The sequence below is a fragment of the Rhincodon typus genome, chromosome 1 (assembly GCF_021869965.1).
Source record: "Rhincodon typus isolate 14 chromosome 1, sRhiTyp1.1, whole genome shotgun sequence".
Classification (NCBI taxonomy): Eukaryota; Metazoa; Chordata; class Chondrichthyes; order Orectolobiformes; family Rhincodontidae; genus Rhincodon; species Rhincodon typus.
In genome coordinates, this window is record NC_063332.1 from 152,528,096 (window position 1) to 152,541,971 (window position 13,876).

The 13,876-nt window shown below is 41.7% G+C and overlaps 1 protein-coding gene across 3 annotated transcripts in view; it reads left to right on the forward strand.

Annotated features, from left to right (window-relative positions):
* The window catches only part of LOC109916805 (alpha-1,3-mannosyl-glycoprotein 4-beta-N-acetylglucosaminyltransferase B-like), a 224,421-nt gene that overhangs the window by 109,790 nt on the left and 100,755 nt on the right, over positions 1 to 13,876 (forward strand). For all 3 annotated transcript variants that reach the window (XM_048603784.1, XM_048603778.1, XM_048603788.1), the window contains one exon: positions 2,869 to 3,002. In XM_048603784.1, the coding sequence (XP_048459741.1) occupies positions 2,869 to 3,002 (134 nt within the window). The remainder of the gene's footprint in view (positions 1 to 2,868; positions 3,003 to 13,876) is intronic.

Sequence of the window (13,876 nt, forward strand, 5' to 3'; positions counted from 1 at the left end):
ACAAAAGACTTCTGCACAAGCACATTGAAGTGGAAACATTTTATACCAAGATACAGCTGCCTTGACATTTCCTCACTGTGTACTCTGATGATAAATTCTAGCACACAGTAAGCACAGGAATAATTGCCATTGCAGAAACATTAATATCCCTATCTCAGCTTCCAATTGCTGCAGTATTTTATCCATCCTGTGTCCTACAACCTTGACAGTAAATGCATGCTCCATCAGCAGTAGGCTGAATCACATGCACCCACTTCCTTATCCACTGCTGAATGATCTAATGATGATCTGAGGGATGATCTGCATCGGGAAGACCACATGTACGAATGCAGAGGGCAACGCTGACTTATTGTCAAATTTGATCTTACTCTTCAATTTGTTTTTACTCAACAGTCCACCATCTGTTCCTGCCTTATATTGCACACAATTACTGAAGGCAAGCATGATGATTTCAGATGGCTCTTTTCCAGAACCTGTGATCATCCTGTCAGTCAGAGAATTTAAACTTCTCAGCTTTGTAATGATTGACTTATTCCCATTGAGTCTGAAAATCTACTTTTATCACAGTTTTAATTTTAAACACAACTTTATGCTCATGGAGCCTATTTCAACATTAAAAACACAAATAAGCTTTGAAAACTTTTCATTCAATTGAACAGATTCATTATTACTTCTTCTAAATACCATCTAAATATGACTCTTTGAAGCAATGAGAAATCAGACAGGTGCTGAAAGAGTGTGGGATTTTTTCAATGGCCAAAGTGTCTTCATTTATGTTACTGCACCTATGTTAATGTTTCTCTTTCTCACACCATCAATTCTTAAGGTGTCTCTGAAGGAAATTGCTTGTGTAAATCCAAATTATTAGTATGTTTACACTGCAGATTCACAACTGTTGGAGTCTTAATTTATTTCACGCTGTCTGACCTTTGATGGTTGCAGTGAGGAACCATAGATCTCAACAGTTTAGGCTTGATTGAAGCCCAGAGCTCATAGTGACACAGCTATTCAATCCTGCTCCTCTTAACATTCTTTAATCCCTGTAATAATGAAATCACAGATTATCTTAATAATTGATTCTTCAATTATCAGAGACCCAGTGGGAATAGCAGTCACAGAGTTACTTTTCCATAGAGTCATACAGCACAGAAACAGACTCTTCAGTTCAAACAGTCCATGCCGAACATAATCCCAGACTAAACTAGTCCCACCTGCTGCTCCTGGCCCATATCTCTCTGAACCTTTCCTTTTCATGTATTTATCCAAATATCTTTTAAACATTGTAATTGTACTCACATCCACCACTTCCTCAAGAAGTTCATACGACACGCGAGCCACCCTCTGTGTAAAAAAATTAGCCCCAATGTCTTTTATAAATCTCTCTCCTCTCACCTTAAAATGTACCCTGTAGTCTTGAAATCCCCCCCCCCAGGGAAATGACAACTCTTATTAACCCTATCTATACCCCTCATTATTTCATAAACTTCTATAACGTCGCCTATCAATCTTCTATGCTCCAGTGTAAAAGGTCCCAGCCTAACCAATCTTTCTTTATAACTGAAACCTTCCATACCTAGCAATATCTAGTGGGCTCCCAAGCCTTTATCATGGCTGTGCTAATTTGGTACATCCAAAAACACACCCATGCTGGTGATGGGTAATATCCATTCTCTGTCATCCCCCATTCCAACATCATTTAAAATTATGAACAGATGAAAATGAAGAACAAGAAAAAGCCATTGAATATGTTTGATATTATTTTCATACTAGATTGTACAGGTGGATTGCCCTGTTATGAGGGCAAGGAAGTGGGAAGGTGAGTAACTTCACAACATATACTACCATTGCTGACCTAATCCTATTTTGCTGCAGTTTTCCAGTTGGGCTATGGCTCCCCCTGTGGGATTGGCTTGGTCGCAGTTGCCTTGGGTGGCCTCCTGGTGGCAAACAGGAGTGAGAATGGGAAAAGGGACGTTGGGGTCTGGGGGTGGTGGGTGTTGCGAGTGCCCCAGGCAAACTTTGAAGATTCCTGCCTCCTATCTTACCTTGTCATAGCTGCAACTGAAGTCCACCCTATGGAAGAATTCCTCAGGAATTGACCCTCAGGCATTTAAAGCCTGACTGCTGCTGTTTATTGGACTGCCAGCAGGTTGTCGGGCCTCTACTTGGCCAATTCAGGTAAAATCACAATCAATCGAGGGGAGGCAATGGCGTAGTGTCATTATTGCCGGACTGTTAATCCAGAGACCCAGATAATGTTCTGGGGATACGGGTTAAAATCTCACGATGTCAGATGGTGGAATTTGAATTCAATGAATATCTGGAATTAAGAATCCAATGATAACCATGAATCCATTGCCGATTGTCAGGAAAAACCCATCTGGTTCACTAATGTCCTTTAGAGAAAGAAACTGCTACCCTTACCTGTTCTGGCCTACATGTGACTTTAGATCCACAGCAATGTGGTTGACTCTTAACTGCCTTCTGGGCAGTTAGGGATGGGCAATAAATACTGCCTAACCAGCAACGCCCTTGTCCCATGAATGAATAAAGGAAAAAAAAAGGACTTGTATTCGATCCTATTTACATTTGTGGCCCAGAATACAAAATCCTTTCCTGAATGTCTGTTATCTCCAAATGAAATACAAAATTGTACATAAATAAAGAATATTTTAGTGGCTGAGTATGAGTAAAAGTTAAGATTAACTGTTTCTATTAATTGCAGGTATGAAATTGTACGTTATGTTTGTTCAAAACTTCAAATGACCTTAAATCCCTCATTGTACTGTGTAACATGTGCCTAATCTGTAGCTGAAGTTCCAGTTGTAATGTTCACTCCTTCACTAATCAGTTCTTTTCTCATTTTAGTCTTGATGGTGATGGGTGTACCCACAGTAAAGAGAAAATCGCAAAACTACCTGTTGGGCACACTGAACTCCCTTATTTATGAGCTGTCTCCAGAGGAAAGGAAAAAATGTGTAATAGTTGTATTCATTGCAGAGGTCAGTCAAGCTTTAAATATTATTTCATCTAACACAATGTTAATCTCAAAGTCATTTTCAAAATGGATTGGTAAACTTTGTTATCATTAAATTTGAATATTCTTGAGACCTGTTAGATATTTTAAATGTCTTCTATAAGTTGTAAATGAATTATTGTTGCTTGTCAAGTTGAATGAACAAGCTCCACAACTGCATGATAAATAGAACTTAACCGAGGGGACAATCTGTTCCATCAGAATTAATGAATTAATTAAGCATTCAAACACAGATCAAGTGATTCTGATGAAATAGATTCACCTGAAACATTAACCCATCTTTGTTCTTTTCAAAAGATGCAGGGTATGACAAAATAATACAACAAACAAGGCAATTTGCAAAATATCTCACTCCATGAAATTTTTGTGGAGCATTGTAGTAGACATAAAGGAATGTGTGTCTGCAATAACACAGGGACTGGATTCATATTCCATTGAAGGTGGGAAAGCATTTTCTGCTTTCCAATATTACATTACATTCCCATTTCTATTTCTCCAAAAATGTTTGCATTGATGCTTGCTGGAAACCTCTCAGATTGGAGATTCTGAGAGGTCCTTAAAGTAATCTGAAGATATTCATTGCGCACAGATACAATTCATCTTTCCCTTTCCCTCTCAACCATGGGTTTTAGGTCTTATAGCTACCTGGCTATAGCACTTTGGTGGCAACAGTGGCAACAATCAGAAGGCATGTTGTCTACAACTGTGCTCCTTTTTCTGTGCTATATTCTCAGCACAAGGCTCGTTCGGGGGTAGGCTCGCATAGGAAAGCACACCTATGCTCAACCTCTCCAAAATATCCAGTATAAACAGAACTGATGAGCCCTGTAATATTGATTATGGATCTTTGGAAAGCTCATAAACTGTCAAAATAAGCAGACAGTATTTGAAATCCATTTAAAAAAGAAATTATCCTCTTCAGAAGCTCATAATTTTGTCAAATCAAATAAGCATATGTTCCCCTGGAAGTTTTGCAATCAAAACTGGCCTTTCCTGTGTCAATGAACATTGCTAGTGCTAGAAAGGAGAGTGGAAATCCTGGATCCAGGCTTCGAGTGCCATTCTCAAAGTCCACCCAACATGCTTTGCCTCCATATCAGGACAGGAAAATCTAGCACCAGAAGTTAATGTGCCCTGGCCAGGCACAGAAACATAGTTTCTCTCCTGTTCATTCATTCCAATGACTAAAGCCTCCAGTGCTGCATTTGTGAATGACAGAGCTCTCTGTCTGTTGTGGTGCTCCATTTCCCTTATCTCCAGTTTTAAGGCTAGGGACTGATTTTAAAACAGTTTAGTGTCAATATTGGAGAGTTTCACAGAGGGCTTTTCTCCATAAGCCTTAGCAAGTCATCTTACCTATTCTTCACAGATCATCTCATTAGTTATGCACCATGCCTCTAAAATGCTATCGTATGCTCAACAATGGCAGATGCACTCACTCCTGCCAGGATCTCCTGGGATTCCTGGCACCACTTTTAGAGTCTAGCAATGTGCCAGGTTAAGTACTACCAACCAAGAGCTACCCTTCACTCTGCTCATAATGGGAGGGAAAGGAAAAATATATGCTTCTGAGGGCACATAGGTGGCATGGCAGACACTTTATTGCAAATACAAGTGCACATTTGTAAATGCATTGCTATTTTACATCATCAACTGTCTAATCCAGCAGTCATTGTTACTGCAGTTATAACAACCAAATTACATAGGCTACCTGTTCTTAGCACCATTCTATCTTCACCATGTAAGGGAAAAATAATCTTTCCTGAAGACCCAGCGTAACCTAACATCATCTTATTGTTCAATAAGATAGCATCCCATGCTGGAAAGCCTTTAAATGGTTGAATATGTTCACTTTTATTCAGCAACAGCAAAAATGAAGAAAGAAAAGATAATCTGCATTTGCTTCTGGGAACAGGCGGGGACTGTTTGCCTTTTGACAAATTTACAGCCAACTTGTGATCTTTTCAATCAGCTCACATCTACTGGAACGATGTGTCAATGAAGTCCTCTCTTGCTTGATGTGCCTGATGCTGCAGCACTGTATCATGCAGAAGGTGATGTTCCTTCTGTTGAGTGGCCTCATCCTCCTCGTCAGAAGACTGCTACTGCTTTCCCAGGTCTTCAACATCCACTACATCCCCTCTATGCTTGCTCTAATTGTGCAGAACACAACATGTAAGGATCATGGAGAATACTCTGTCTGGAGTGTCCTGCAAGCACCTCTCAGACCAATCCAAGCAGCAGAACCTCATCATCTAGAAGCCTATCATCTGCTTCCTAATGGCTTGCGTGGAAGAATTGGCTTCATGGTATCTAGATGTGACTCTCAGTTGGGGGGCTGTGTAATGGAATCATCTGCCATGGTTGCAGAGACTAGCCCTTATCTCCCAGTAACCTTCCTTGTTAAATATCTGACCCTAGAAATAAAGCAAGACATGGGAGTTCTGAAGGATATATGCATCATGGCAGCTCCCATGATGTGAAGACTTCTAGGAGATGTAGTGCCAGTGATCACAGATGACCTGTATATTTATGGAATAGAATCCTTACCTTTTGAAGAAGTCAGCTGCCTTATGAGATGGTTCTGATGTGTGTCGTGTTTATAATGCTCTGGACATGGGGGAGGCCAGTGATGTTGACAAAGTCTGCAGTACTGATCTCATCCACTGGGGCTGAGGTGAAGTAGTGAGATCTATCACAAATTTTATCGGTAACAGCCTTGAACTATTTGTGAGTCGAAGATGTGAAATCCCACACATGTCCCAGTGGATCTTTGGAAGCTGTCATTGCATAAAAATTCAGTATAGCTGCCAACACAACAGTCATTGGGATGGCATGGTCAGCCAATCTTTCCGGTTAAAGAACTTCCTCTTGTAGTTTGCGGAGTTTGCTGAAAATGTCCCAGGACATCCTCAATCTGCATCAACACTGCACTTTGCTCATGTGGAGGAAATGACATTGAAGGCAATAGATGCTTAGCCTCCTGTATCTCATGCACATCCTGAAGGGATGTTCACCAGCAATTTCTTCATGTGGAGGCTATTTGCTTGGAGGTTGCTGCTGGTCCTGAGCTTGCTGGTGCATCTGTTCCTCCTCAATTTCTGTTTGATTTTATTGTGTCACACCCACAAATTACCCCATAAGTCCTGCTGTGGCCAGGTCACAGTTCCCATGAACGATTTGGGCGATATCGGAAAAAGAACAGGTCCTTAGTAATGTGAGCAGTCAGCATTCACATCACACACAAATGGTGGTTCAGCATAGTCCCCTATACAGCGGGATATGGTGCACTCTGAAGACTGCAGCACCAACCTGTTATCCAAAAACAGGGAGGGTTTGTAAGTGCTGTATAATTATTGACACCTTGTACCTCACCCCACTGCCCAAATCACCCAAGAAAAGGAGCACTGCATTTAAGAGCATGTTGATGAATATAGGGAAGCTCAATACAGATGGATTCAATGGGGATTGCAAGGACGAAAGTAACATGGATCTCATCTGTACTGAGCTTCTATACATTCTCACACACTTTTTCATTTAGAAATTCATCCTCAACATTACCCCCAAGCCCTAAATGCATGGTTTAGTCATGTCAACCATTGTGCTGCTCTGTCACCTGATGAACCTAGGGTGGTTGTGACTGTCAATGACTCCTTACCCAAAGTAACCCATGTCCTATCATCTCCCCACATCACAGATGGCCCCTCTGCATCTCAGCATGCTGCCTCCAATCCCACAATTGAATTTTCCAACCCTCGGTTTCCATTAAGCTGACCGCCATGATGAACCATGGACAAAACCCCTGACAAACTTGGATGGGCAGCCCCAACTGATGACTGACCAGACCCCTTCCTGACTTACTGTGAATCCTCGGGCTCGTTGCACCGGATCTGCAGTGCTGACTGTAGTCCACTGCCTGGACTGAAGTTGTACAGATTTCCTGGCCCTGACTGCCTCAAGCAGTCAACTCATCATGTCTAAGCTTCTGGACCAGAGGCTGGCTTTCCCCTGACTGAAGGCTGTCTCACCTGCTTAGACGGAAACTATTGCCATTAGATGTTGAGAAAATTGTTGAAACGCATGCAGTGTCTTTGCTGCATGTGCTGAGGCTGGCACCTGGTGCAGGTGAGTCATTGATGTTGGACAGTGCCATACATGCCCACTCCCTTGACTGATCACCTGATGACAGAATGCCAAACTGCTATGTTTTGTGTCTACGCTACATGGCAAGGCAAGTCAGAAATACTGTGAATGAGGAGGCAAAGTGCAATGTACATGGCAAGGCAGAGATGCAGTAAACATCAAAGTAAGTGAGTGCTAAGAGACCAAGTGAGGGGCCTTGTGATGCACCCTGGACCAATCCATGAGTTTTATGCTTGTCCCTGGATACAAAGTGTCCCAGCAGCAGCACTAGAATGAAAAGTGCTTGCATCCTCCAGCATTGAAGAGGGGAACTGTAAGTGGGGTCGGAAATGTACCATGAGCATCCCAAAGAGGCTGATATGTGTCTGATGCCAACTTCCATGGACATTGGAGGTGAGAGGGTAGTGTAGCAGGTGGTTGCTGCCCAAGGAGCCCACCGAGATGTCGGCGACTGCTCTCCAAGTTGGAGATCTGGAGTGGCAAGCAGCGAGCTGAAATCGCTACGTCTAGGCTCTGACTTTGTGTTGGCAATTGTCATCATCTGATGCGAGAGAATGGGAAGACACATATAAATGAGGTGATATGAGGTAATATGTAAATAGGCTTCTTACCACTCATGAGTGAGGTTCTTACATCCCTGTCCAAAACCTGTTGCCGAATCAGACTATTTTTCTCTTGACATTCAAAATCTAATTTTTCAAATCTCCCAACTCGACTCCTCATTGTTCATATTGTTCTGGGACTGGGAAGATTTTGTTCTCGCATTCTACAGCAGCCTTGTATCATTTATTCCCCAATGGTAAGAAGGAAAGACTGGATGCTGAAACACTTGCTCCCCTCACGTATCGTTAGGTCCCCTATTAAATGTAGCAGCTAGCTGGTAATGCAAAATGTGCTTGGCTGCACACAGGAATCATTCAACTGATGAGGAAATGCAAAGTTTGCCTTTATCAATTGTAGCAGATGTGAAAGCAAGTGCAAATAAATCTTTCGTCTTTTCCACCTTGGTTTTGTGTCCATTAAGCTGAACAATTCCAAACCTGCACCACTCAACTTTGCTCAACCCTATTGACCTAACTATTCCACTCTCCAACCCCTTTAAGTTTACCAAGCGGATTACTGTGAATTCTAATTTCTTGCCTTTGTTTTCAGATCATTCCCTTTGGCCTCACTCACTCTATATCTCAACACACCCATTCCCCCGCCACATCCTCCCCCCGACAGCCTTGCATCTCTCCGAGATGTCGCCAGCGTTTGTTGCACATCCCTAATTGCAATTGTTCCATCATTGTCAGCCCACCTTCAGCTGGATAGGCCCTGGGATTCTTTCCTTAAAGCCCAATGTTTCCCTACCTTTAAAACACTCCTTAAAACTGACCTCTTTGGCAAGTTATTAGTGACGTCCTGAATATCTCCCCATGTGACTCAGTATCAATTTTTCAACTTTAAAGATGCTTACTAATTTCAAGTTGTTGTGTTACTCTTTTTCTAAATCAAACATTTAAACAGTATTTATCTGAATTATTTAAAACAGCTGATTTTAAAATGTATTCTTGGTGGGTAGAATTATCCATCATGAATTCTGGCACTGTAAAAATGATAGGAGTGAAACCTGTGTAAGGTTCTTGTGGAATAATTTATAGAAACGACAAACCCATTTCTAGGATTTACATTGTTCACAGCGCAGCATTAAATTGGGACTCCTTATGTTCTGCTGCATCCATTCTCAAATTAATATTCTAAGCATATCCCAAGACAGCAAGGAAATGAATTTATTGCAGCTTCACAGAAAAGGCAGGCAGTGTAATAAAGCTATCAAACAACAAAAAAAACTTGGAGATTCTGAAGTTCAATCTGTACAATATGATCAAAGTTATATAAAACCTTTACAAAGACAATATGTAATACAACCAGTTAAAAGAGTGTAACATTGATCCAGAACTACATGTAGAGTGCATACAAAGAATTTTCATTCTTATGTTGATGTTCTGCTTATCTTCTGAAACTATTAGGAAAAACTGAATTATTCATACTCCAGTAATCGACTCACACTTACGCTTTAAAATACAACTTACAAATTTTCTTTGCTAAAGAAACAAAGAAGATTCATTAGCACAGTGCAGTTGATTTGTGTTGGTGAAGTTTCAAAATTAGTTGATAAAGCATCACATAATAGAAGTGTTAGCAAAATTGAAGCCCATGGGATCAAACAGATAGCAGCAGTGCCGATATGAAATTGGTAATGAATGCAGAGTAGTGGTAATCAACAGCTGATTTTCAGACTGAAAGAGAATCCAGTATGTGATGATCCCAACAGGGGTTGCCGGGAGCACTGGCTCTCCACTGGTCTGATATTTTCATTGTCCCCCATTCTGCCAAATTCCATTCTCATGTCAGTGGAGATTGAACATTCAGCCCTTGGAGTACAAAAGGAAGAAAGTTCTATTAAACCTTTATAAATGACTGGTTATACGCTTGAACTGGAGTCTTGTGTCCAACCCTGAGCACAATGGTCCAGAAAAGGAGACAAAGCTTTGGAGTGAATGCAAAGGCAATTCACTAGAATGATATCAGAGATGAAGGCAATAAATGTCAATTATGTGGAAAGATTAGAAAATCTGGAGTGGTTATTAAAGCAGAGAAGGTGAAGGGAAAATTTAATAGAGGTGCTCAACATTATGAGTGATTTCAGGTAATGTCAGAATGGAGAAGCTTTCTGATGAAGGGTCTAGGCCCGAAACGTCAGCCTTTCTGCTCCTATGATGCTGCTTGGCCTGCTGTGTTCATCCAGCTCTGCACCTTGTTGTCTCAAGCTACTCACTGGGGTTGGTCTGTAACCAGTGGTCATAAATTTAACATAATTAGCAAAAGAAGCAGGCAAGATATGAAGAAATTATTTTACATAGCAGATTATTATGATCTGAAATGCAATGCCTGAAGGTGTAGTGAAAGCAGATTCAATCATAACTTGCAAAAAGGAATTGTATAAATACTTAAAGAAGAAATAAACATCCCAAGGCTATTGGAAAGAGCAGGAGTGTGAGACTAATTGGACTAATTTCAAAAAGCCAGCACAAGGACGACTGGATTGGCTTCCTTCTGTGCTATACCGTTCCATGATTGTAAATAATGAAGTTGAAAGATAAACCACTTTTATGCATTGAGAATGGTTTCTAAGCTGCTTCTATTTCTAAGCAGCTCAATGTTCTGCAGTAACTTGCCAGCAACAAAACTCTACTTTTGTTTTCTTCACAGCTTGGAATTTAACCAACTGAAGTAAATAGGTTGAAAAAGTACTATAAAACACATGTGATTTTCATTCTCTGGAAATAAACAGGATGAAAGTTTGATTGGGCCAGTGATTCGCTTATACAGGTTACCACTCAAGCAGTGAAGACAATTACCGAGCCCCTCAGTTAATACACCAACGAGTGATACTTACATAGCACCTTTAATCTAATGAAATGTTGAAAAATGCTTCCAAGATATAAATCTTGTTGAAACATTGAGGGTGTCAATGCCAGCTGAAGGGCTGGTGAGGGTCATGTGTTACCTCTAGACAGACAGACACACACACACACACATGCACACAGTGATACACACATGCACAGATTGACACGCTGACACATACAAACATACACAAGCACACACACACACACATCACAAGAAGTCAGGAGAATCATGTACCGTCCGTCAGGGAGCGGCAAACACAGCGCTCAGATGCCTCGTGTGCTTCTCATCAAACTCAATAAGAGATCATGGGCGAATCTTTCTGGGGGGTCTATGTGTTGATTGTCAAGGAAGGTGCAAGGGGGCTCTCTGGGGGCAGTAGGGAGATTGCTGCCAAAGGAGTTGGGTGAGTCAAGGCTGGGGCTAGGGGAAGGGAAAAGCAGAAGCTCATGTAGAGGTGGAGATCAGGACGGTGACAGGGAGAAACTTTAGGTGTATATGGGGTGGGCAGATCATCAATGGAGGGCATGGCAGGCTACGGGAGGGGGGCCACCACAAGGGGAATGTACAGGACCACTAGCTTGGGGGCAAGGAGGACAGCTGGAGGCTGTGTCTCCACATGGTAGGAATGGGTGGAAATGGACTGTCAGGGTAATATGAGGAAGAAGGGGGCATGGAGGTTCTGGGTAGTGAGGGGGAAATATGTGATGACTAGGTGGAGCCCAGGGCTGACAGTAACTACCTTGAATAGAATTTGATGCCATCAGTAGCCATTTTCTGTGTGCAAAATTGAACAAGAAAATGGCCATGACAATGCCCAGGGGGTGGGCAGTGTCACTGTCAGTTTGATGGGCAAAAGCAAAGGATCCATGTCTGCTGAATACTAGGAAAGTGAAGCATGCATTTGCAAACTCCAGCGACATTACATTTGCAACTACTTCTTTGCCCATTTGCAATGCATGTGGAGTGAATGTGCCTAGGATTTAAATGCTGTTTAAAAGTGATCTGTACCACACTGTTGGTGTTTTGCAAAACCTAACATTGCTATTTCAATGATGCAGAAGTTAGTGACGATGACATAAAACGAGGCAAATCCTGGGCAAAAGCATCCCTACAGTTGGGTAATTTTCAAAGGTGCTATAAAGGTAACGTCACTGTAGTCCTGCCTGACTTTAGAGCTGCTCTCTCATTAGAGGGAGATGATAGTGGTGGTTTAACTTGAGGCTCACCATGACTCGTGGAAGGGGGTGAGGTTGAGAAGGCGAGTCCTTCATGGTAACCTCAGTTGGCGCAGGAATTGAACCCATGCTGTTAGTATCACTCCACATCACATGCTGGGCATCCAAACAACTGAGCTAACTAACACCCTAGACAGGGTGCTGTAGGAGGACAGGAATATCGCCTCATTATATCTCTTTTAAGGATGTTATTGGACCCTACTGAATGCAATGAGGAGTTGATTGATTTATGTTGGTCTGAGTAGAGAAGCAGGTTGGAGTGCAGTGAGCACTCCCCTATTGATGTAATGTGTTGGCACATCATCTTTACCAAACTCATGCCACATCCCATGGTGGAACAGACATTTGGGTTGCTGAACATGCAACTCTGCTGTTTGGACTAGCCTGGGGAAGCCCTTCAATGTAGTCCAGACAGAGTGTGCTGCAGCATCCTGGTACTCTGTGCTCTGCACATTTGGAGCAAGCAACCAGTCAATGCCATAGAAACTGAGAAACTGGGAGAATGAGAGCAGTCTTCTGAGGAGGTGAATGAAGACTTTTGGGAGAAGGAAGTTGTTCTTGTGCATGTGTTGCATGCTACAAGCCAGAAAGAAACTGACTGACATTCAGTTCCAGTAAATGAGAGCTGGGTGCAGAAGACCATCATGAGCTGTAGAGTAGTTGTGTATCACATGCAAGCAATTGGTTTGCATTCACTTTTGCTGGATGTAAATAAAAGTTCATCTTTGGAATTATCTGATTCTTGCGTATAAATGATGTTCCCCTACTGGACAATGTCAAGTTGAGTCTTCAGTAGACACTGGGGACAGAGTAGAGGTGACTTAGAAGAGAGGGTGGTTAGATGAGATGTAGCTAAGTACAGGTAAACTATGTTGACTGAAATGTAAACAGTGACTGGGGTGAGAAAACAGGATTGTATGTGCAATGGAGTGTCAGCTTTTTGACTGCTGTGCCATTATGTTGCTCTTGACGGCACTGCTTGTCTGGGTGTACAGTGGGTTTTTAAAGATGGCATAGATATAAGGGATGCCAGTTTTTCTGCGATATCTGTGAGTGGCAAGTTATTTTGGGAATGGTGCATGGTAAGTTGGGCTGGAATCAAATAAGATGGACACCATATGGACAGCATATGTATTTAATGACTTTGGTAACATATGGCAAAAAATCTCATGATACTTTGCGCTGAAAAACCCTCAGGAAAACTTGACACAACTGACACTCAGCCAAAAAATTTACAATTTGATCTATACACTTTAAGAATTATTTTTAAAAGAATTTTAGAAAGATAATAGTGGGATGTCAGAAGGAAAATCCAGAGTTTAGGCAACTGCATGCATGGTTAAAGTTGGAGCAATTAAAATTAGGGGATACTGGAGTGACCAGAAATAGTTGTCTACAGTTACCTCGGAGGCTTGTGGAGATTACAGAAATGGGCAAGGACTGAGCCATGGACGGTTTGCTTGACTGGAAACCAGTGTTGGTCCGAGAGCACAGGGAAGTGGGTGAATGGGCCTTAGTGTGAGGCAGACAAAGAGGTCTGAATGACCCCAAGTTTACAAAGTGTAGAATGTGACAGAACAACCAAGCATTCATTGGAATAGTCAGATCTAGAGATCGTTAAGTCATTAATGAGGGTTTCAGCAGCCTATCAGCTGAAATAGGGGTGAAGTTGGGCAATATTACATAGGTTGAAATAGTCAGTTTTAATGGTGGTATGAATGTATGAAATTGGCTGTTGATTACTTAGTTTGTCTTGCCTATGCATCTGTATTCCTGATAATATCTCTGCAGCTCTATCCCTTGTATACACAGGTCCAAATCAGGATTTCCCTCTCTCATCAAATCAAGATTGGTGGAACCAGAATTTTTAGACTATAGGATATTTGTTGCCTTGTGTACCAATTAAAATCTTACTGGCCTACCTTTCAGATCTAGGATTTAATCTAGTTTAGACTGATGCAATGAAAATCTTCTCTTTATTATAAAGATTTGAAATGAGCACAACCTG